This window comes from Chelonoidis abingdonii, chromosome 5 (assembly GCF_003597395.2).
Source record: "Chelonoidis abingdonii isolate Lonesome George chromosome 5, CheloAbing_2.0, whole genome shotgun sequence".
Classification (NCBI taxonomy): Eukaryota; Metazoa; Chordata; order Testudines; family Testudinidae; genus Chelonoidis; species Chelonoidis abingdonii.
Window position 1 is genome coordinate 100667157 of NC_133773.1, and position 26108 is coordinate 100693264.

The 26108-nt window shown below is 41.2% G+C and overlaps 1 protein-coding gene across 1 annotated transcript in view; it reads left to right on the plus strand.

Moving 5' to 3' along the window:
- PDS5A (PDS5 cohesin associated factor A) overlaps positions 1-26108 on the plus strand; it is a 187266-nt gene that overhangs the window by 78089 nt on the left and 83069 nt on the right. Inside the window, exons 7-10 of the mRNA XM_075066510.1 lie at positions 1172-1252; positions 3579-3719; positions 10136-10251; positions 24814-25060. Coding sequence (XP_074922611.1) covers positions 1172-1252; positions 3579-3719; positions 10136-10251; positions 24814-25060 — 585 coding nt within the window. The remainder of the gene's footprint in view (positions 1-1171; positions 1253-3578; positions 3720-10135; positions 10252-24813; positions 25061-26108) is intronic.

Genomic DNA, 26108 nt, shown 5'->3' on the forward strand with positions numbered 1-26108 from the left:
TCCCCTCTCTAGTGTATAATCTCTAGATATGCTAAGATTGTCACTAAACTATGAAATAATGAGGCATTGTAAGTGTTGTAATATTGTGCATTGGAGTGCATGTGTGTTGTCTGTCGTGTCCCCCCACCCCCAGTTCTTACAGTTGAAGGGATGCTATCAATTTGATTGAAAAACAATCTTTACAGATATAAGGGTGTTTCGTCTCTCCTGTTGATTTTTATAGGGTTTCTTGAGTTAGAGAGGGACTGACTTCAAATGCCCAGTAAACGAATGTAAAAGAATAGGGGTAAAATAGTGTTTTTTGCCAAGTCTTTCAGTTATAGATATTATTTGTAACAAGTCATAATTTTCAGACTAATGATTTTCATATAGACAGTATCCCTTGACATCTAAGTTTACAAAACTCTTTGTATGTGGTCTCGGTAGGTTAAAAGTTTTTACTCGCTTTTTAAAATTTTTCAAGGTAGTCTCCTTTGGGCCTGAAATTTTTCAAGCCTGAACTCAGCTCAAAGGTGAACTTTGAAAATTCCAGCTTATCATGGAAACTGAGGGGTACAGTGTCTTTGCTAAATTTGAAAATATTTTGACTATAGAATTATAATAATTTGGAACATGCCCTGTAGAAAGATCCTTGCAGGTTTACAAGGTTCAAAATTATCCCTCTGCAGAAGACTTGTAGAAGGCTGATCCTCTTCACAAGGGTGAATTTTCACCACAAGTGTGCACTTGAAAATTAAGTGCTCAAAACACAGCCTTAAGATTTTATGCTAGAACAGTTTTCCACGTTATGGCTAATTTGGTGTTTGTTAGTTGCCAAAGTGGGAAGAACATGAAATGGAAAAAAAATTAATCCAATATTAAGCATGGCAACTACACTCAATTATAAGTATGGTGAGTTTTTAATGGAGGAGTGAGGGGTCTTTAGCTTCCAGTTAAGTTCTATTATGAAGTGTTCGAAATGTTTTTAGCATATTCTAAGTCTGAAGCTGTGTAATTAAATTAACATTATGGACCTTTGGTAGTTTTGAGAATAAGTAGGTTGGTTTTATAAGACCCCTTTCTAAATACATTTTTGTTCATGGTTTTGGTTAAAAGAAAAAAAATTAAAAGATGCCTTTTAAAGTAAACTGTATCTCTTTTAAGTTTGATTTTTCTCCTTTCTTTATTCCAGAACCTTAATAAACAAGCATTTGATCTTGCAAAAGTCTTGTTGAAAAGGACTGTCCAGATTATTGAAGCATGTATCGCCAATGTATGTAACATATGCGTTAATATACTCTCTGTATAACTCCAGTTACCTACTAATTGTTTGTTTGAAGCAGTCAGTACTATAATAAGTACATTTTGTAACACAATCACAAAATATTATCCTTATTTTCAAATTAAGGTAAATCTTAAAAAAAAAATAAAAAAATAAAAAAATTGCTATATATTAATTTCCATGTTAAGGAAATAGATTAGGAGTATGACACTTTTAGAAGCCTAATAAGTGAAGAAATCACTTAACTTTATGCAGGTAGGTCTAAAGTTAAGCATCTAACTCCACATTGTAAAAAATAAGTGGCCTGACTTTCATATGTACCAAGCATCCAAGACTTATATTTAAATCAAGGCAATTGTAAATGCTCCATACCTTTTGGAAAATCTGATTTTTTTTTTTAATTTAGTGCCTAGTTTTAGGCTTAAATGTATAAAACTATGTGACTTCTTTACTTATTTTAATATGCTGTACATGTTTAAGATATTAATGCTTCAAAAAAGTCTGGGGAAATGCAACACAGTTTAGGCAGTCTTTTTTTATTCTTAGTAGAAGTACTTTATTAGCACCTGCAGCATTTCGTGTAGAGTTGCTGACTTTCTGATTTCAGAAAAATGAACACCCTTGCCCTGCCCCTTTGTTGCTCACTGTCGTCCACCCTGGCTCACTTGCTCATTTTCACTGGGCTGGGGCAGGGGGTGGGGGGCAGGAGGAGGTGAGGGCTACAGCTGGGGGTGCAGACTCTGGGGTGGGGCCGGGGATGAGGGTTTGGGGTGCAGGAATGGGCTCTGGGCTGGGGCCAAGGGGTTCAGAGTACAGGATGGGGTGCAGCATGCAGGCTCTAGGTACGGGAGGGGGGCTCATGGCTAGGGCAAGGAGTTGGGGTGTGGGAGGGAGTGCACGGTGCTGTGGGGTGGGGGGCTCAGGGCTGGGGCAGGAGGTTGGGGCATGGGCTCCCGGCATCGTTTACCTCAGGCGGCTCCTGCAGCGGCTGCCATGTCACTGCAGACCCCTAGGTGCTGGGGCAGCCAGGGAGGCTGTGCGTGCTTCCCCTGCCCCGAGTGCTGGCTCTGCAGCTCCCATTGGCTGTGAACTGCAGAGTCGGTGGTCAGGGTGAGGGCAGCATGTGGAGCCTGTGGTCACCCTGCCAGCTGCTTCAAGGAACCACATAGAGCCAGGGCAGGCAGGGAGCCTGCCTTAGCCCCACTGCATCACTGACTGGACTTTAAATTGCCCAGTCAACAGTGCTGACTGGAGCTGCTTTTCGACCGGGCATTCTGGTGGAAAACCAGATGCCTGGTAACCCTAATTTCCCCCCTTCTGAGTGTTTTACAAATATTGACTAATCTTGTAGCAGCACTGTGAGGTATGTAAGCATTAGCCCCATTTTACAGACGTAGAGAAATTAAATGATTTATATCTATTTTTTTCTAATTAGTTATGGTTTAATCTAAAACAGTTAATTCTATTTACTATGTATATAATAAGGTTATGTAATCAGTATTACCAACCCCAAACATTTTAAAGAAAAAAAAAAAAAGAAAAGAGGTTTTGAAAAATAAAAAAAATTGGGTTCTTTTTATTTGCGTCTTGGTTTTTAAGTACTTAGGGTTCAAGTTTCCTTCCCCTCCCCAAGCAATCATGAGGGCTAGAAATTTAAAAACAAAATTCTTACATAACCTGACTCCAGGAGATGGGGTTTAAGAAAAACACCAAATATCACAAGACCCACAATAAACTCATGAGTGTTGACAACACTATAACCCCATGCAATTCTTTAAGAATAAGTAGAGGCTGATAAAGTCCTTTGGCTTCTTTCAGTACATTAGAGTACTCTTGCATGATTGTCTATGAAAATTAGGAAGGAAAAAAGTCGGCTACATCAGATCTTTCCTTAACCTTTTTAAATGAAATTTTTATGGATGATCATGAATTTTAAGTTATCAATTATTTAGCTGCATATTGATTTTTAGTTTTATTAGGTAATGGAATGTAATGGTGGTTTTATCGTAGGTATTTGCTTTTTAATGTACCAAATTCCCATGAATGAATTAATTAATTAAGTCAGATAAATTAAATTGTAATACAAATATTGATTTTTTTGGTAGACTTTCTGGACCCAAAACTGTACTATTGCAGGCAAACACCTGTTGATTTAATAATGGGAGCATTATTGGTCCCATTGTGTTAGAATTAGTGTTTGTAGTACACGATCAGTAGAATACTTTTAAAGAACATAAAACTTCAATACTTGCATGAATGGGAAAAGTCTGCAAAGAATAACAGCATTTTTGTTTCTTTGTGCTTGTATGTGTTTTAGTTTTTTAACCAGGTTCTGGTACTGGGAAAGTCTTCAGTAAGTGACTTGTCAGAACACGTATTTGATCTGATACAAGAGCTGTTTGCCATAGATCCTCAGTTATTGCTGTCTGTCATGCCACAGCTTGAGTTCAAACTGAAGGTAAGATACAGTCAAGTTCTTGAATTCAATACAACAGATTTAAGAACTATTTCATTATTTCAGTTGATAACTTGAACACCAGCACTTTTATACTTTTCATTATACGGCTGTTATTTTAATTTGATCAAATAAAGACCATAGATAGAATTTATGAACAGACGTGTTAAAAATGGAAAACCTGAAGGTCTTTAAACAAACAAACAAAAAAACAAAACCCACATTATTTTCTTCTGTATATACTGTAATAACAATAATGATGAACTCGCTTGGTATTGATATGAACGTCATAAGTACTTGTATTTGGGGTTCTTTTTTAAGTGTTGGTCCCTGTGTGTATTTCATTGTGGGTGAAATGCTCATTGCACCTCAGACCAGAAGATTCTTGCTAATGATGTCTGTTGGTCCATGCCTGTGCTCTTGCTCCCCTCATGTTCTGTTTAGAGAGTGTAAGGGGTGGGACAGACTTTGAGGAGACTTCCTCAAGCTCTGAGGCTCCTGCTAGTTGGAGAGTCATGGGTATAGAGGCTCATGGTTGGGAGGGAGCAGACAGAGGACAGACACTCCTGTCTCTAGGTGACTTCAAGGGGACTTTCTCTCCCTCAGGCAGGCCTCTGGGAGGAAGTGGGTGTAGGGGCTCATGGGTTGGGGGGCATGCAGCTGGTGGGTGGGAAGCATCTGAGAGGGATTAAGTGGGGGTAACAGGAATGACCAGTGGCCCGTTTTTTTGTACCTTGGAGGTGGCAACTCTATTTATAACTTTTAATATAAATTAAGGATCTTGTTATTGCCTTGTGTGGAGTAATGGGATGATCTAAAAATGGTCATTTGTGCTGTTAAATCTGCCATCCCTCAGAGCCTGAGTGGTTCCATTAACAGAGGTGAGCCCAAAGGGGATTGTGGCATGAAAAAGTTTGGGAACTACTGAGTTAGATTTTGGGCAACCCTCTTCCCCACCTCCAGGGATCTCTCCCTTGCTAGTATGGGACTCCAGTTACGCCCAGGATTCTGGGCTTCAAGAATCGTGTCTCCTGCCCCTGGTTAGTGATGTCCACCAAAGGTGCCTCTAGTGCCTTGAAATAGCTCATATGTCCTCTAAATGCAGTATCTGTTGCTCCTTCCTGCCCTGAACCCATCAAGCATGGGAGTTTAGATTTAGGAAACACCACCTTGAGCATGTGGACCCCTTCGACATACTCTGTGGACCCCCTGGGTTCAGTGGACCCCTAGTTGAAAACCACTGCCCTACACCCTTGAGATCAGATGACTCTTAGCATCCAGTGCTGGGAAGCTCAAAAGCTCATTGAGGTCATGGCACCAACTCACAGGCTTCAAAGACTGAGATCATCTCCACTTCGGCACCACTGGCAGAAGCAGGCTCGTTGTTAACGTGCAAATAGAGGCATGAGCCTAGACCGGTATGCCTCCATTACTGGTGAAGGACAGATGACCATCCCATATAACATCAGCATTGACGAGATAGAACTCCACATAGTACCACTGTGGAGGACATCACTATTCTGCCAGATCTGCAATCTCCCATCTTATCAGAACCAGTCTTTATAAGGGAAATCCAGATACTGTCAGTCCACAAAGGTTATGAAAGAAGCCAGTCTCCTACTTCCTCTACCAGTCGGGCTATTTCCTCATTGATGATTCTGACGGCACCACCTTTGAGATGGAGCCCACACTTTGTTCATCGGGCTGTTCTGATATGAAAGGAGGACTGTCATCGTTGGCTTCAGCTTGGATAAGCAGACACGAGCACTGAACCATCTAAGAACTTACTCTTTTATAGCTTATCTATTGGACCCTACAAGGCTATAGTTATTGCTTTGTGAATTCCTTTTTTTGCTAAAACTATTTATAACCACTCCATATAATTGGGGCCGCTTCGCAAAGATTTTTCTCCTATCTTATCAGTTACCTTGCAGGTCCAGTTTTTCAATTAAATCCAGTGTTTTCAGTTTAGCATGCCATCTTTCAGGGCCTTTCTGTGACTGCTAAACACATTTTACACAAACTGCAACGCATATATTTTCTTTAGCCAAACTAAATTTAATTCTTTGTATAATCCTACACCATGCTAAGTGCAAACCACTATCAGTACAAAGTGCTTCCCTTTGGTCTGGCAGCAGCACCTAGAATGTTCACAAAAGTGCTTTCAGTAATGGCAGCACACTTCTGGTGCAACAGTTCTATAGTCTGTCCATACATAGATTATTGACTTCTGATGGGAAAGTCTCATTGGGAGGTGCATGAACCTCATCTCTGATCAATCTTTGAACATCACTAGGAATCTGCATGAATGTAGAAGAGTCCATTTTAGTGCCAATACAGGCCATTAGATTTCATTAAAGATACTGTACATGTGATCATGGGCAAAACTTACCTCCCTGTGGACTGGTTTCAATCTGTGAACATTCTGATCAACTGGCTCAGAAAGAGCCCCCAAACATGGGTTCGGTCATGCTTATCCTCCAGGTCACGTAACTTCTTGCATCTATATGACTCCATTGAAGAGGCTCTGACTTCATGGACTACAAGAAAATGGTATACGTGCCAAGCAGGCACAGTATGGACAAATTATTTTTCTTTCCTCCCAGGGTATGAGACTGTCTAGCTTAGTGACAGGACAGGGAACAGGTGTGTATAGTTCCTTTCGTCCACCACCTCCTGAGAAGACGTTAATTATGGATATCTCCCTTGGAGGCTGTAGTGCTCATCTGGATGAACAGACAGCTCAGGGAACATGCAAGTCCAGGATGCATACATCTTCTGAAACTGAGAGCAGTCTGAAAGGCCTGCAAGCGATGCAATATTATTCGTTCATACCCACGTATTCAGGTGCTGTCAGACAATATGACAAATGTGTTACATGTAAACAAGCAAGGGGGACCAAGATCTACGCCGCTTGGCATAGTGGCCTGTGGAGCTGGTGTTATTTGTCATCAGATTACCTTATTAGTAGTTCATCTTCTGGGAATACAAAATACCCTAGTGGACAGAGTCAACAGATAATTCTCCATGGAACATGAATGGGAGATCCACAGCTTGGTAGTGAAAGACATATTCCTGCAATGGGGATATCTCCATCTTTGAATCTGTTTGCATTACAGAACTAGAAATGCACAGTGTACTGCTCCAGGGGAACACACAGTCAGAAATCCAAGAGATGAGAAATTTGATATAAGCCATTTTCCCACTCTTGTTCTTACCTCAAATTCTCAGGAAAACCTAGCAGGACAAAATAGTGATTATCCTCATCACTTCCAAGTGCCCAAGACAGTTCTGGTTCCCCCTCCTTCTCTGTCTTTCATCCTGTCCACCAGTCTTTCTCAGACCATCTCACACAGGACAAGGGCAAGATCAAGCATCCGAATCTGAAGCCACCCACGACTTATGGATGGGTGTCAAACTTATAACAGAAATAGCCAACAGCTCTTAAAGCCATGCTTAACAACAACAGGAAGGAATCCACCAGAAGGTATCACTTAGCTGAGTGGAAAAGATTCTCTATTTGGGCTCAGTGTCACCAAATATCTTCAGAGGAAGTGGACATTCCCACTATTTTAGACTGACTATTCACCTAAAAAACCTCTCTACTTTCCCTTAACTCCCTGAAAGGCTTGCTCAGAACCTTCCCTCGTAACTAGACTTGCTCTGACATGAGATTTCAACTTGGTCCTTTCAGCTCTAACTAAGCTACCATTTGAAGCATTAGCAAACTTGCTTACTTTCCCATTTATCTATGAAGGTATCCTTCTTTGTGGCCATCACTTTGGCTGGAAGGCTAGGTGAACCTGTGGCCCTAGTGGCCTATACACTAAGTACCATTTTCCGTATGGATAAGGTTTCATGGAGACTGCACCTTAAGTTAATCACCAGTGTAATCTTGGACTTCTATATGAATCAGACTGTATGCTTACTTGTGTTTTTTCCTGAGCCTCAGACCACCAATGAGAAGCAGATATGGACATGCGTTGCGTGTTGGCTTTCCGTCTTCAGAGAACAAAAGCCTTTAGGAGATCACCTAGGCTATTTATGGTCCTGGCAGAATGCATGAAAGGACAAGAGTTACTCGAGTGGATTTTGGGCTGCATCTTGCTCTGTTATCTGATATCTGATACACTCTGTACAGTGGAGGAGCAAGCCATTCCTCCAGAGCAAAAGCCACTTTGGTAGCTTTGCTTCAGGAGGTGCCTCACCTTGACATATGTAAAACAGCCATGTGGAGTTCTATTCAGACTTTCACGAGACAGTGCTCTGGTGCAAGACTCCTCTGTTGATGCATCCTTTGGATCCTGTAGTCATCTATCCTCCATCATGAGTATTGCTTGTCAGTCACCCACATAGGGACCAGTACTACCTGCTCTCCTTCCCCTTCTGCTTCGGATCATAGACTTGATTCGCAGTAGAGTATGAACTGGAGAGGTGGTTGGTCCACACTACCCCTTCTGCCCGTGGATTGGAGCATGAGGAGAGAGAGAGCACAGGTGCAGACCAAAGGATTGTGCTAGCAAGAATCTTCCTGCCTTAGGGGCATAGAACGCATGTGTACTCAGAGTGGAATACAGATAGGGACTGCACATCGTAAACAACTTATTACTATAAGGTAAGTAACTATAATGGTCTAGCTAGTTAATACTAATTTTTTTGTTTTATCTAACTGAGCATAAGAAGACTTTTTCAAGAGCAGTATACAAAATTTTCTGGTAACTGGATAGGTAGAGAATTTGCTCTTTGTGAGCAAAAACTTTTCATTTAGCATAGTCAGTAAGAAGTTGCAGTTTAACTTTACTATCTGGAGGAAAAGAGTGTGGAGAAAGTGGGCTGATAAGTAGACAAAGGGTAGGGAAAGTATATGGTATGTTAACAAAACTTTTGTAGCAGGGTAAGTATATCTAAGTTACTTATCTGTCATCTTATAACCAGTTAGAAAGTTACCTGACTTACCATGAAAATCCTGAGTAGCAGCTGGGGAATAGCTTTATGTATCCTGTTTTTTTTAATTGTTAACATAAAATTTGTCTGTGTTGAATTAGTGAGCACCTTAGGGCAGGTGGTGTGGTTTCTTTTATGTATTTGCAAAGCACCTACCCCATTGCTGATACAACTAGAAATAAACATTAAATAATGATTGTCAGAGAATAAGCAGTGAGCTTCTAATGATTTTCAGTAGGATTTTGGTATCTAACTTCCCTTTGAAAATTGCAGCCTAAATATCTCCCGCTTTGATGATAAACATTTGTTTCATGTCAACGTTTAACTTAATAAATGTCTCCAAACTTTCCCACATTGTATTTTTTAAAATACATTTTAAAATAAAAATAAACTACAACATTGACTGTAAAAAGGACATTTAAAATTACTGAAGTTATGTAGTACACAAACTACTGTATGTGTATTTTTCTTTCTAACTGAAAGATTACTTGTTTGGAAGTGGACAGCTATCCATCCAGTGACTTTTGTATGTTGGTTTCATAGGTAACAGTATGTTTAATGTCATTTTTGTCTCATGATCCTAATGTTATGTGACTAGAGTTAAAGAAAATCAGAGTACCATTATGGAGCAAAGATAAAATCTTATTTTTTGCTTGAAAAACAAATTTCAGTTTCAGATAATTGAAAACCACCTTGCTTGCTTTATGGCTACCATCCATATGACTGAGGCTGACTGGATGAGACTCTCCAGAGTGTTAGTGGAGCTGTATAATCTGTCAAATTTTGCTATTGAGTAATAGCAGTCTAAAAGTACAGGGGTTTTTTTTGTGTTTTTTTTTTAAAGTGCTTAAAAATGTAATATACTACTTTTCGAAAAAATTTACAGATTTGTTGAATTTTTTTTAATGTTCTCTACCAGTTATCTGTTTACTGTTTTTTGTCCCTGATTCAGGAAGGTACTTAAGCACATGCCTTATTTTATCCATGTAAGCAGTCCATTTGAAGTAATTAGGACTACTCATTCTTAAAGTTAGGCATGTGCTGAAGTTCCTTACTGAAGTGTGATCTTTCTGAGTATATTACTCACACTGATATAAATAGTCATTGTGTAGGACATATTCAGAGATGTCTGGATTCCAGCTATATGATAAGCCTATAACAGTAATTCATTACTACAATCTGTATTATTAAAATCTTCATTAAGTACAAAATAACCAAGTGATATTAACAATGAAAAACAGATTAGTGCCTAATTTTAACACTGTTAAATGAAATTTAAGGAGTTGGAGGTTATCAGAAATTTTATTTAATTAAAATAAATATTTTAACACAGTAACTCGTACGGAGACGGAAGGGTGAGGGGAAAGAGGAATTCTGTATTGTAACCAGTACAAATGAGAAGTCATAATTTTCTTTATAGTTGCATTTGAACAGTTAATGATTTAATGGTTTATCTATTTCTTTTTTGTTTTTAGAGTAATGATGGAGAAGAGCGCTTGGCTGTTGTTCGACTTCTGGCTAAACTATTTGGCTCTAAAGATTCTGATCTGGCAACACAAAATCGTCCTCTTTGGCAATGCTTTCTTGGACGGTGAGAAAACATACAGACCGACTTCAGAATTTGTATTCTTTACAATTGCTAAGTATTCCTAATAGTGCTATTAATAAGAAACACTTTTTTTCAGCATTTCTCTGTTTTCAAAAGCTATAGTTAATTTGTTTTTTATTTGGGCGGGAAGATTTGTTACGTATTGTATTTGAACTTTCAGAAAGCCTTTCCAAAGTCCCTAACTAAAGGATCTTAAACATACTAAGCTGTCTTAGGATAATAGGGAAGGTCCTCTCTTGGATTAGTAGCTGGTTAAAAGACAGGAAACAAACGATAGGAATAAATGGTCAGTTTTCAGAATGGAGAGAAGTTAATAGCTGTGTTCTCCAGGGAGCAGTACTGGGACCAGTGCTGTTCAACATATAGTCATAGATAATCTGGAAAGAGGGGTAAATAATGAGCTGGCAAATTTTACAGACTTTACAAAATGACTCAAGATCATTAAGTCCAAAGCAGACTGAAAAGTTACAAACGGATTTCACAAAACTGGGTGACTGGATAATAAAATGGCAGATGAAATTCAGTGTTGATAAATGCAAAGTAATGCATGTTGGAAAACATAATTCCAACTATACATACAAAATAATGGGTCTAAATTAGCGGTTACCACTCAAGAAAGAGACCTGGGAATCATTGTGGCTAGTTCTCTGAAAGCATCTGTTGTTCTTCATGTGTTTGCTCGTGTTGATTCCTTCTAGGTGTGTGCGTGCTCACATGCACAGTTGTTGGAGACTTTTGCCTAAGCAGAATCTGTAGGGACGGCTGTGGAACCCTATGGAGTGCTGCATTCATGCATCAGTATATCAGGTGCTGCCGGCCCTACGCCTTCCCAGTTCCTTGGTGGACAGTCAGAGTACCTCTTTCCCTTGCTTCGGAAGTGGTCAGCGTTTTTTTGCTCCTACTCTGAACTGTGTGTTCCAGCTGTAAATAGTTTTGTTTGTAGATAATACTTAACAGGTACTTAACTAAACTGTTGTTAGTCAGTTAGGGTCTCGGTGGGGACTTTGCCCCAGTCTCCCAGTTTTAAGCCCTATTCTGACTGCAACAGACCTATTCCTGTTAGTGAGTCACATGGTAGCTGTTTAAAGTGTTGGGGGAATCCGATATAAAAGAGAAGAGTTGCATATGTAAGAACTTTCGTTCCAGAGAATGCAAAATTCCCTTGAGGGCCCTCTTCTTGGAGACCGCTCTTTGTCCAGCCTCAGAGCCAGCCCGGACAGATTCAATGCCCACTACTTCAGCCTCGATGCACAGCACATTCCTGCTACTGGTCCTGTCCCGCCACTGGTCCCCTTCACTGGTATCTAAGAAGAAGGCTAAGAAGAGGACATGACACTGAGCAAGCCAGATCAAGGGGCATTGGGTAAAGCACCCTGCTCAGGCTGCCTGCCCGCACCAGAGCAGCACCAGGGCTCTCTCCCAGGGAGTATTACCCTTCCGCAACTCTGGGGAGTGTTAGGGGACCCAGGCTGATGGTGCAGGTGACGCACTCTCTCAACTCCCGGTGACTGGAGAGCAAGAAGCACTCCTGCCGCAACTGGTGCTGTGTGTGATGATGGAAACTGCTTAGTCTCCCTGTGAGGACAAGCCTGCCGTGAGAGCCTTGCACAAGGCAAGCGTGCACCGTTGGTGTCCGGAACCAAGGCAGAGCCCTGTGTTGCCGTGCCTTTGGTCTCCGCATCAGCACAGGTCACCAGTTCGCCGTTACAGGTCATTCACGCTGTGCTCCCAGTCTTCACCCTTGCACACGGACTCACCCAGAAAGAGACACCGCTCATCCCACAGTCACATCCAGTTGTTTTCGTGCCGACGGTCAATGTCACCAAGACTTCGGGATGCTCCCCAGCTCAGCTCTGCTCCCCCTGTTCCTGGAACTGGTCAGACTGTTCCCAGCACCAGTCACCTGCGGCGACAGTTAGCCGCCAGACCTAGGCCTCGATGGCCCCGCCTTGGTCGTTGGAGGGGGAGGAGGAATTCTCCAGCACAAAGAGGGAGTTTAGCCCCTCGACTAGGCAGCAGCACGACTGGGCTCCAGAGAGTGCATCTACTGTGGCGATGTCTACCTGGCAGCAGGACCAGTGACTGACACAGTGGCCCTGTTGGAACGCCTGGGGCGTACCTGTCATGCCATGGCCCCAATCCCACCAGTCCTCTGTCGCCACAGTGGTGAAAGCAAGGTTGGTACCAGGGGCACCAGGCTCGGTGCAGGACGTGGCAGTGGGCCCAGTGGTGGAGGAACCAGCGTCCACACTGAGACCTCCCTCCCTGGCGAGTGACAATGCCCCAAGCCCTCCCCTGGTGGTTCAGTCATCCTCCTCCTCTCCAGACGAGGCGGTGGGGTGGCCCTCCAGGGCTAGTCCACTGGATGACTTCAAGGAACATCAGACACTGGTCTGCCGGGTGGCCACTAACTTGGAGCTCAAAGCGGAGGAAATGGGAGAGCCAGTGGGCATATTGTTCAACCTGCTCTCGGTGTCCACCCCAGCAAGGATCATGTTCCTGGTGCATGAGGGGGTCCTAAATATTGCCCCGTTTTCCATCCCACCCACTTCCAAGAGGGCGGAAAAGAAGTATTTTGTCCCCACTAAGAGATTTGAATACTTACACACCCACCCACCCTTGTGGTCGTCAATCATATCGGCAGACAATGAAAAGGAACAACAGGGACTGGCCAGTTCCACCCCCAAGAATAAAGAGACCAAGAGATTGAACCTGTTTGGATGCCAGATTTATTCCATGGCCAGTCTCCAGTTTCGGGTGGTGAACCATCAGGCCTTCTTGGGGTGTTTGTAATTGTAACTTGTGGGATGCTCCCCTTAACTTTATGGACTCTGTGTCCCAGGAGGCAGCCCAGGAATTTGGGGCTCTGGTGGAGGAAGGTACCGTGGCAGCTCAGTGCTCCCTCCAAATGGCCTGGGCGGCCAATTCAGCTACCAGAGTGGTCACCTCGGTGGCCGTCATCCGGCACAGTTCCAGGCTCCAGACTGCCAGCCTGACCCAGCAGATGCAGGCCTCTATTCAGGACCTCCCATTAGACAGGGCTGTTTTCTGACCAAATGGATGCAAGACTGCATGGCCTAAAGGACACCCATGCTACACTCCGTTCAGTGGGGATGCATACACCTCAGCCTGCACAGCAGCCGTTCCGGCCTTGCCCGCCACCAAGGCAGTGGCAGCCTCGATAGGGGCCTGCGAGGAGAAGGGACACAGGATTTAACTGCTGCCTCTCTTCATCCGCCAGCCCACTGACATAGACTGTCCCAGCAAAACACCATGAGAATTAGAAGCGCTCATTTTGGGGGTGCACTCGGGAATGACGCACCTGTCACCTCCCTGGATCTGTTCTGAACCACCTCCACCCCCTCCGTTCGGCCTGATCAAGGGTCATCTTGGACTGTTGGGTGTTAGATGTAGTGTCATCAGGCTACACCTTCTGGTTTATGGCTGCCCTCTTCTCCATCCTCTTCAGGGACCCTTCTCATGAGCAACTTCTCATTCAGGAGGTGGACAACCTACTTCAGCTGGGGGTGGTGGAGGAGGGGATATTCCTCAGGAAATGAGGGGGAAAGGGGTCTACCCCCACTGTTTCCTAATCCAGAAGGTGAAAGGGAGCTCGCATCTCGTTCTGAACCTGCGATGACTCAACAAATACCTCAAGAAGTCGAAGTTTTGCAAGGTATCCCTGGCCTCCATCCCCTCCCTAGATCTGGGTGACTGGTACGCCAAAAGATGCTTGTTTCCATATCTCTGTTTTCCCAGGACACAGGCGTTCCTATGCTTCATGGTGGACAAGTGCCATTTCCAATTTATGGCAGTCCCCTTTGACCTGTCCTTGGCCCCCAGAGTCTTTACAAAATGCATGGCCCCTATAGCTGCTTACCTAAGACACTTGGGGGTCCCAGTCTATCCTTATCTCGACGATTGGCTCATCAAGGGCAGATCACAGGATCATGTGCAGAGCAGCCGTGATCTGGTGAGTGCTACGTGCCGCGACCTAAGCCTGTTAGTAAACAAGAAGTCAACCCTCGTATCTGTGCAATGGATAGAATTCATCAGGGTAGTTCTCGACTCTACAGGGGCAAGGGCATTCTTCCCAGAGTCCCATTTCCGAGCCATGTCGGAAGTAATCTCCCATGTGATGGATCATCTGCTCACCACTGCCTGCACCTGCCTAAAGTTGTTAGGTCACGTGGAAGCCTGCATATACGTGCTCTGCCACACCTGGCTTCACCTCTGCCTGTTGCAGGGATGGTTGGCATTGATCTGCATCCCCAACAGACACAACCTGGACCTGGTAGTCAAGGTGCTGGACTCCATCCGAGTATCCCTGGCTTGGTGGCTGGATCCTGCGCCGATCCTGCAGGGATTTCCCTTTGCGGCCCCGTCCCTGTCACTGACTCTGATGTCCGATGCCTTGGACCTTGGATGAGGAGCCCACCTGGGAGAGCTCAGTACTCAAGACCTCTGGTAATGGGTCAACTGCTCCCTCCATTTAATTGTCAGGGAGGTCAGGGTGGTTTGCCTGGCCTGCCAGGCTTTTTGATCCCAGGTGCAAGGCAAGGTGGTTCATGTCCTGATGGACAACACCACAGCGATGTTTTATATCAACAAGTAAGGCGGAGCTAGGCTCTCGCCCTTTGCCAAAAAGCTCTCCAACTCTGGGACTTCTGTGTGCAGCATGTCATTCATCTTGTGGCAGCACACCTCCCCGGAGCCAGGAAAGTTTTGGTGGATCACCTCAGCAGGATCTTCTTGTCTTGCCATGAGTGGTCTCTCCACCCCAAGGTAGTCAACAAGATTTTGTGAAAGTGGGGGTCTTCCCAGGTGGACCTATTTGTGACTTCCCAGAACATGAAGTGCCACCAGTTCTGCTCATTCTAGGGGCTCGACAGGGATTCCCGGTCTGATACCTTTCTGCTTCCATGGTGCGAGCTCTGATGTACACTTTCCTGCTGGTACCGTTGCTCCACAGGGACCTCATGAAGGTTAAGGTCCCCGTGGAGGTCATAGGTCATACTCATCACCCTGGCTTGGCCTCGCCAGCATTGGTTCAGTATGCTCTTGGACCTGTCTGTGTCGGCCCTGATGCCGCTGCTCCACTGGCCAGATCTCCTGTCACAGAATCAGGGCAGGCTCTTGCACCCAAACCTGGTGGTGTGGCACCTGACAGCTTGGTTGCTCCCTGGCTGAATTCTGAGGAGCAGGAGTGCTCAACCTGAGTCCAGCAGGTCCTGCTGGGAAGCAGGAAGCCCTCCACTAGGGCCACTTATCTTGCCAAATGGAAAATTTTACGTGCTGGGCTTTGACCTGAGGGATTAGGCTTGCACAGGCTTTGCTGCAGCTGATCCTGGACTGCTTCATGCATCTTAAATTTCATGGGTTGTTCCTTTCATCTGTTAAGGTTCACTTGGCTGCTGTAACAGCCTTTCACCCTCCATTCCAGGGAAGGTCGGTCTACATGCATGGCATGACGGTCTGGTTCCTGAAGAGTCTGGAGCTACTAGCCTTGAGCCTGGGATCCTGTCCCTCCATGAGACCTTAACCTGGTGCTTATGCAGCTCATGCAAGGTCCCGTCAAGCTCTTGGCATCCTGTTCTCTTCTTCTACTCTCCTGGAAGGTGGTGGTGTTGGTGGCAATAACTTCTGCATGGAGAGTTTCCGAGATTAGGGTGCTCACCTCAGAACCGCTGTATATAGTGTTCTTCAAGGACAAGGTCCAGCTGCGGCCCCACCCAGCTTTTCTACCCAAGGTGGTTTCCCAGTTTCACGTGAGCCAGGACATATTCTTGCCAGTCTCCTGTCCAAAACCTCAGAAGTCTGAGGAGGAGCATAGATTGCATTCTCTGGACATCAGGAGAGTGTTGACTTTCTACATCAAGAGGACCAGGCCATTTCGTAATTTGACTCAGTTGTTTGTTGCTGTGGCAGATAGAATGAAGGGTTGTCTGGTGTCCGTCCAGAGAATTTCGTCTTGGATCATCTCTTGTATCCATTTCTACTATGATCAGGCGAGACGGTGCTTGAGCATAATACAGCTCTGTGTGCGTGTGAGGAGCAGAATTAGAAAGTGGCTGCCCTCGCTGAGATCGACTATGGAAAAATACAGGTGCAGTGCAAATAGACAGATGAAATGACCACAATGACATTATGCATAGCTTCTGTGCCATCATCGACACAGACATACCATTGAGGTTACCAGCTATCAATTTTATATAGCAGCATGTTAACTTGACAAAACCAAACGGAAATAGGTACTTCTTACGACACAGAGCCTACAATAAACCTGTGGAAGCTCACTTGCCAGGATTCTAGTGACAGCGAACCCCACAAGCCTTATACTGATTTACAATAAAGGCAATTAGAAAAGTTCTAGAGACTATGGATCATAATCGGCATTATCCAGCAAGATGGCTCCGCCTCGCATGCTCTGAGCTGTTCCTAATCTTCAGCATGCTCCGCGACCTGAACAACGGGGGCGATTGGATACCTAATCTACTGTCATTCCCATTTTAATCATCTGCCTATCTTTGGCGACTTTTAAAGACAGCCCAGTGATATATGAGCTAGTGGAAGGTGTCCGACTATGTCAATAAACCAACAGATAATGGATCATTCGTAACTCATTCATTAAAGTCTTGATGTTCTATATGTTGCATTACCTAATCGAGTGTCAGTTAATAGTAGGGAAGTCTTGGATCCATGTTAAGAAATGTTTTAGAACAATGAATGACAACTGTAAGAAATATTGCCTTAAAATATTAGAGCATTGTGTGTTCAGTACAGATCGCATAAAATTTATAGAGCCTAGTTATGCATGTCTTCTTAAGTCTGATACACACAAAGCCATCTATTTCACATCCCTTACTTCTAAACACCGCAACGACCAATACAAACTGTCACTCTACCCTAGAGCATTTGGTATATGTATATAATATATATTAGTGAGTTCCATAGTTCTTGTGTTCTAAATTGCAGCGTAGTCGTAGTCAGTTTAAAGAAAGAAAAAGCTAGCATCCATCTCAGATCTAGTTAGTCTACACTCACTTTTTAGTGCTAGATTTATATAAGTAAATAAGACCCTGAATATTTTTCATGCTTAACCACTCTAAAATTAGGGATCTTAGAGTATTTTCAAACACTTAACAAGCAGTAATGTGTGTGAAGTCTGTGGTCCTGACTTTAGAGAGTGGTGATGTAAGTTTCGTGATTGCTTGGAAACTTTTATTCCCCCCTAATATCTTTATTTCGCGATAGCAAAGACATTTTTGGACTCGCTAACATTTTTTTAAAATTAGATGAGAGTATAAGAATAATATTCTATCTTATATGTAGTTATTATGTACTCTAATTACATGATTTTATGAACCAGATTGCATAACCGTACTTGCACAGTTCTCAAACATATTTATCGTGCCGGATGTAAAAAGAAATCTAGATTCTTAATTATAGATTTATTATTTCCGTATAATAGAACACTATTACATGCTTCATTTTCCATTCCTTCTCAGTCTACGATATATTTATGCATAATCCTATTAGATATCCCTGTTGTAAGCTTAGAGAGACATTAGGGTTGGACATCACTACTTTGCTGCTCCATCTCTCAATATGAGACTCCAATTCGGCATTTATAATATATGTTCTTAAGAACAAAAGATTGTCTCATCCGGTTAAGTCCTTTATCCAGCTCACTTTCCTCTGCCATCTTTGCCAGCCTCAGCATGCAAGACAATATTCTTGTATAGGACTGGGCAAGCCCCATCATAGCTTCTATTTCCTTAGCTCGCCACTTTAAAAGAAAAAATGTTTAATTTAAATAGTCTATCAAAACACAATAATACTAAATGCAATAAGTGAGAACAGACAAAGTTACAAGACAGATGCAGTAAACCACTCAATCTTATTCATGGAAGCAAACGGAACAGAACAATGGATTCATTGTGTAGGATTACTGTTCCTACAATATCTACATTGGAGCTTTCGCAAAGATCAACTTCTCTCCTCTCCTTCCCCCAAAGAAGTTCATGAACTGCAATGTGTCCAATTTATACTTAGGAAGAGGATTTCTTCACACTCTGCAGCTAGTCCTGAAGTTATGAGAGAATTTATAGGCTTGTTGTTGACTAGACAATATCCTGAATTTATTTTATAAACCGAATTACGTTAAACCTTACTGCACTACGGTTAATACTTTGAGCATATATAATTAAAATGCAAATATTTAATGAGCTTGTGATTTAGAAATCTTTAGAGAAGATTAAGCACATCTGGGACGATACTTGTGAAGTTCAAAGGTCTTTTTGGAAAAATAAGTATAATGAGGATTCCTAGTAAGTGCTTGCAGTGAGAGGAATGCAAATTCTTCCTCAGAAGGCAACCTTTTGAATATATGCCCTGAGAGAGAGACTCACTGTCTACTAATTACCTGCCATCGTGAAACTCCAGATAAAAAACCCTGAAAGGGAAACTTAACAGTTAGAGTACGACTGTTCTTAGCTCAGCTGTATAAACTGATAACCACAAGGACATCTCCAAGGTCGGGTTAAAGGACTTATTTTCCTAGACCATTTAGGGTGGGTTTAAATTCTAGTAAAGCCTATTAACCATATGGGAGCTTGGAGTCTGCTTCCTTGATTTCTCGTCCAGCCACTCACTAAGTTGCTGACCCAAGAGTCACTTCCTGAGGAAAGGAAAGTCCCTAGCTGAGCCTAGAACGTTTGGCCAAATGAGAACTTGAGCCAACTTTCAAAGCCTGCCAAACTTTTTCAGTAAGCATCTTCTAAGAACTGAGATGTAGAAGGCACCAACTGTACTTGGAGTTCTGTAAAAAATGACTTGTTTCAACAGAAAAGGAAAGTGTTTGCAATCATTCTGCAGTGTACTCTTTAAACAGGCTGGGTCTTTGAAAAAGCTCTCTGAGGACTCTCATGGATCAGGAAGCTTTTTATTCCCTCTCTGAACAGCTAGACAACTTACACAATAAACGAACGAGTCAGTAGTCTACAAATCTATACTAGTTGACTAGCTGTAATAAAAGTGTAGCCCAAAAGATCAGATGGAAGCAAATAGATGGACGATATCAAAAACAAGGCTTTGTAAGGGAATAATGACTGTGGAAAGCAAGTTTGTCACAGTCTTAGCAGAAGAATAGTTAAATGAAATTTAAATTACTTTTCAGCCTCAAGATTACTAAGATTCAAAATGAGGAGGGTAGTCACATTAGCAAACATAAAAGAATTAAGCAAAAGCTGTTACTAAAAAAATGCTGAAGCTAAAAATTGTCTCCTACTCACTTGAAAGAACTAAAATACACAATGAAAAGCTTTTAAACACCAGTTACCATGTACCCTCAAATAGGTGGTTTTGTAGCATTTCGAGTCAGCTTTCAATTTTTTTTCCCAGAATTTAAGTCCTTAAGCTCTTTTCAAGAGATCCCATAACGAACCGGATCTAGAGCGAAATTAGTCTTCATGACAAGTTTCCTGAGAGGCGCTGTCACACTGGTAGACTCGTAAGTGAAAGAATATGTATTTCCAATATTCTGCAGGTTGATTTCCCTGATATATAGCCCCTGTCAGACACACTGCCTGCATTTGAACAGTTGCCTTCTAGTGAGAATAATCACCCACTGCATTCATTAAACTGCACAAAACTGTACATCCTCAATCACAGAAGTTTCTTGGTTTGCCAATTTTTTTTCTCACTAAGTGGTATAAAGGTGGAGATACTGCAACTGAATTTATACCTTACCGTGTTATCTAGAGTCTTTCCTTCAAAGCAAGTAGCTGTCATTGCTAAGAAAGGTCTCTCTTCCCACCGTAAATTAGTAACATAGACATCATGTCGAAGGCTTCTCGGGTCTTGATCTACCTTCAATACTCTTTACATAAAAAATCACAACGGTAACCATAAAAGTAATCTCAAGGCTTTTGGTTGCCAGATGCACCAAAAATGCCGTTTATTTGAAAATAAACTACACCAACCAGTCAAATGGTAAACTATATTTACTACACATGAAAACTGATACAATAATTCTCAGCCCCAAGCATTACTACAGATTAATCAAAATATGTTTGTCACAATAAGTAGTTGGTTCAACATTTGGTTAAGGTTGAATCAGCACTGCTGCCTCAAATTTTAATTATATGTTGTAACAGTGTTTATAATGCCTGAAGGCATTATTCACAGAAGCATGATCCATCACAACAGACTAATTAAGGATTTTGATTTTAGTCCTAGTGTTAATCTTCTGTCAATTATAATGCATCATTAACATTTCTAATATAGAAATTACCAATCAATCCTATCTTTGCGCTTAATGCATAATTTAACAATCTTAGCAGAAAAGTCCTTTAGCAGTATATTTTTTGAAAAAATTCACAACCCATCCTGCAACAGCTCGTGAGATTATGGCTATATCATAACGATACCAGTTTCTTCACAATACATAATCAGAATCTTTTAAACTGTCTATTTACAACAACTTATGATTTTATAACTTATAGTTAGATCCTTTAACAGAATTTTTTTTTTTTTTTTTTTTTTTTTGCCTATTTCACTGTAATGATTACTTCAGAATTGTTACGGCATTGTGTACATCGATTCATGACTTACTTGAGTACACTCATATAGACTCAACCAGGCACAACACTAGCTAAATTATGTAGTTTAGCTATGCGTGGAACGGCCAAATCACAAAGAGAACCCCTAATGAGGTCAAATCATTTACGAGTACAACTTAAACATATCAGACGCAGAGTGTTTCCAAAGTTGAAAGTTTAGTATTCCTAACTTACTAGCAACCTACAATTCCTTAATCCTTTTTATAAATCTAAGAACAGTATAAAATTAAGGATTGTGTTTCCTGCCAATCACAATCAAGGACATTGATACCGAGTGTCACAACCGACATCTCCTAAATCAGACCACTATATAAAGTTGAACATTTACCTTGAGGACTCCACTATATTCTTTACAAACTTTGAATACATCTTTCCAATGATTTAATGAGGCCTGGTCTACATTCAAATCTTAGATTCGACAGGCTCAGGCTATGGAACTCCACATTTAAGCCACAACTTATGCTGATCTAATCCCTGGTAAATGAAGCTAGATACGAAGATTTCTTCGTCAACCTAGTTACCATGTCAGGGGTGGATGTTCCTAACAACATGAAAAACCCTTTCACTGCTGTGTCTTGTCTCCCAAGATGAAGTGGTAAAGCTTGGCACTCGTGCTATGCTACTGAATATCTTAAGCTGAGCCCGAAAACTGCTGAAAACAGAAGCTTGAACAGCAAACATCACCTGCTGAAATTAGTCTTACAATAACTTTATCCAACTTTCAAAATAGGGAACATTTTAAAATGAAAATATGACTATTTGCCCACTTATAAAATTGCTCATTCACCTTCAGCAATTATAACATCTTTAAGGGGGAAAAATCTATAGTCCTCTTTCATGGTGAGCATTTATTCCTATAGGGTCAGGACATTTGTCGCATTCGCACTGAAATGAGACCGAGATGCTGAGCACATACCATATTGTTAATGGTATTCAAAAAAAAAAAAAGCAGTGGCAAAAGGGGCTGAAAAATATGAAAAATATGCCACAGGATTAACTGTGTTTTGCTATATCTTCTTCCACTTTCCAACTCACAGTTAAAACTGCTGTAATGCTGGCTGCGGAGGAATTTAATCTTTAATCATGGGGGTATTTTGGAAATCAATAAAGGCAGAGTTAGGGTAACTGCTAAGTACTTCTGAAAATCCCATTTCACATGTCAATGTAACCCTGCTCATGTCAGGCCCAGATTCTCAATTGAGATGATTTATAAACTATTCTATATAGGTAATTTCGGTGGACCATCTTGTCTATAAACTGGCATCAACAATACCCAGTGTGAAATGCCTTTACTTTTAAAAAACTCTCTCTGCCTCTACAGGAAATCTAACTTAAATGAATGCCTTAGTTCTCCCCGTCTGCACGGCAATCCAGTCTAACACTATTTCAGAACCATATTTGCTATGACCTTAACGTTTCTCCTTCAGCCAAATTATTTTAAACTATTTGGCATTTACCGTGATCTTTGCTAATCCGGATGGTCATATAACCAGGATGGGCAAATTTCACACTTCTATCTCACAGGACATATATCATTAAATCTACGAGGATGGAATGAAGCTGGTTGAAGTTTGCTCGTTTGATCCGTGTAAATGAGGCTACCAGTCAGGGATGTGGCGAATTGCATAATAAAGTTTTAAAATAATTTTGGGCTGAAGAGGAAAAAACTGTTCAACGTACATAGCATATGGTTCTGAAATATGTTAAGACTGGATTGCCTGTGCTAGCGGTCTCTACTAAGGCATTCATTTAAGTTATCTCTTTTAGAAGGCTAGGAGAGGTTTTTTAAAGTAGCATTTCACACTGGGTATATTTTGATGCCAGTTTTATAGAACAAAATGGTCAACTAATATTCCATATAGAATTAGTTTACCTAATTCATCTCAAATTTTGAGTGAATCTTGGCCCTGACAGAGCAGAGGTTAACCATTGGACCATGTGTGAATGGATTTCATAGAAGGAGGTGTGAGTTTCTAACATCTCTTTTCAGTTGATTCCAAAATCCCACCCATGCATCTAACGGATTATATTCCTCCTTTGCAGTACCGAGCTTAGCAGCCAGTTTTCAACTGGGAAAAGTTTGGAAATAGGCGATAGAAGAAATATAGCACAAACCCAGTTACATCTTTTGCATTATTTCATTTTTCAGCCCCTTGCCCCACTTTTGCTTCTTTTTTTTTTAAATGACCATTTATCATATTGGGTATGTGCTCCGGGCATGCTTGGGGTCTCATTTTAGTGGGGATGATGCACCAATTGATCCCACTTGCTTCAGTATACTAAGATGGCTCAGCACACTGAGTCAGGGACCTTAAATTAGAGTTTTTTTTTTCCCCTTAAACGATGTTCGTAATTGTGGAAGGTGAAATGAGGCAGTATTTTTATGAAGGTGCAAAGTAGGTTATATTTGTCCAGTTTTTTAAGTGTTCCCTATTTTGGAGATGTGGAATAAAGCATTATTGCTTGAGACTCTATTAAGCCAGTAGGTGTGTGCTGTTCAGACGTCTGTTATTCTTCGCAGGGTCTTTATCCGGGCTATATCCATTGTTCCGGAGGAACTATGTTAGCATAGCTTACATTGCCACGCTTACCACTTTCATATTGTGGTGTAAGACAAAGATCGTAGCAGGTGATAGGTGTGTGTGTTTTTCATATGATCTGTAGGAACTCCACCTCCCTGAGCAATGTAACTAGGTTGACGAAAAATCATTCTGTTGATCTTAGCTTCATTGTACACCAGGATATATATCAGCTAATTGTGTGCTTAAATGTGATTTCCATAGCCCTTGAGCATCTGTCGATTCTAAGATGTTGAATGTAGGCCAGGCCTCATAATAATATTGGAAGATGTATCAAAGTATTTTAGGTAAAGAATTATGGGAGTCTCAAGGTAAAATGTTCAAACTTAGGGTTTTGTTGTCTGATTAGAGATGATGGTTCTGTTCGCTTATGTTATAGTTTGCATTGTGATTGGCAGAAACAATCCTTTAATTTGCTATTCACTTTTTGCTTCGTCTGTAATTTATAAAAAGGATAGAAGGTATATTAGTGTGTTTGTGGCAGTAGTTTATGGAATACTAACTTCACCTTGAACACTTCTTTCTGATATGGTAGTTTAACGTAAATGAGGGTTTGACTCATTAGGTCTTGCTTGTCGTTGTTTGCCACGCATTACACTACATATTTGAGGATTTGTGGGCCTAGGTTGATCTATATGTTGATTATCTCAGGTAGTCCGATGAATACTTGATGACACAATGCCCTGTAACATTCTGAGTAATCATTACATGTAAACAGGAAAAAAAAAATAAAAAAAAAAAAAAAATTCTTGTTAAAAGGTATCTAACTATAAAGTTATAAAATCAATATAGTCTGTTTAAATAGACAGTTTTAAAGATTCTGATTATGTATTGTGAAGAACTGGTATCTGTATGATATGCCATAACTCTCACGGAGCTGTTGCAGGATGGTGTTGTGAATTTTTTTCAAAAATATACTGTAAAGGACTTTTCTGCAAGATTTTTTAAATTAATGCATTAAGGCAAAGATAGGATTTTGATGGTAATTTCTATATTTAGATGTTAATGATGCTATTTAAATTGACAGAAGATTACACTATGACTAAAATAAAATCCTTAATTTAGTCTGTTGTGATGGATCATGCTTCTGTGAAATAATGCTCCTTCAGGGCATTATAGAACACTGCGTTACAAACATCATAATTAAAATATTGAGGCACAGTGAGCTGAGTTTCAACCTTAACTCAGAATTTTGTCGTTTCTGACTCTAACTAACCTTTAATGATTTACAACATTTTAAATGTATTACTTGTATTGTAAACATCTTGGGGCTGAGAATTACTGTATACAGTTTCATGTGTAGTAAATGATATAGTTCTACATTTTGACTGAGGTTTGTGTAGTTTTAATTTTCCTAATAAACTGTCATTTGTTGTGCATCTGCAACAAAAGCACTTGAGTATACTTTTCATGGTTACCGTTGTTGATTTTTTTATTGTAACAGAGTACTTGAAGGTTAGATCACATGACCCGGAAGAAGCCATTCGACATGATGTCATTGTTACAATTATAACGGCTGGGAAGAGAGACCTTTCTTTAGTCAATGACCAGCTACTTGGCTTTGTAAGGGAAAGAACTCTAGATAAACGGGTAAGGTATAATACTTCAGTTGCAGTTATCTCCACCTTTAAATACAACTGATGAAGAAAAAAATGGCAAAACCAGAAACTTCTGTGCATTGAGGATATGAGTTACAGTTTTGTGCAGTTTAATTAGAATGCAGTGGTGAAATTAATTCTCACTAGAAGGCAGACTGTTCAAATGCAGGCAGTGTGTCTGAGCAGGGGCTATATATCAGGGAAATCAGATCATTCTGCCAGGAATATTGGAAATTTCACCATCAGTTCTTTCACTTACCGGAAGTCTGACAGTGTGACAGCGCCCTCCCAGAAACTTGTCATTGAAGACTAATTTCAGCTCTAGATCCGGTTTCTTTATGGGATTCCTCTCTGAAAAGAGCTTAATGGACTTAAATTCTGGGAAAAATAAAAATTGACAGCTGACTCGAAATGGCTACAAAACACACACAACTATTTGAGGTAAACATAGTGTAACATGGTGTTTTTAAAAAGCTTTCATTCTGTGTATTTTAGTTGTCTTTCAAAGTGAGTAGGGAGACATAACTTTTGTGAGCTCTCAGCATTTTTTTTGTACAGCTTTTGCCTTATTCTTTTATGTTTGCTTGTGACTACCTCCTCATTTTGAATCTAGTAATCTTTTGAGGCCTGAAAACGTAATTTAAATTTCATTTAACTATTCTTCTGCATAAGTACTGATGACAATACTTGCTTTCCACAGTTCATATTCCCCTTGGACAAGCCCTTGTTCTTGATATACGTCCATCTATTTGCTTCCATCTGATTCTTTTTGGGCTACACTTTTTATTCAGCTATTCAACTAGTATAGATTTTGTAGACTACTGACTTCGTTCTGTTTAATTGGTGTAAGTTGTCTTAGTGCTTCCAGGAGAGGGGAACTAAAAGCTTCTGATCCATGAGAGTCCTCCATGAGAGCTCTTTTTCTAAAGACCCAGCCTGCTTGTAAAAAGGACACTGCAGAAATGATTCAAACACTTTCCTTTTCTGTTGAAACAAGTCATTTTATCTTACAGACTCCAAGTTCAGTGGTGCCTTCTCAT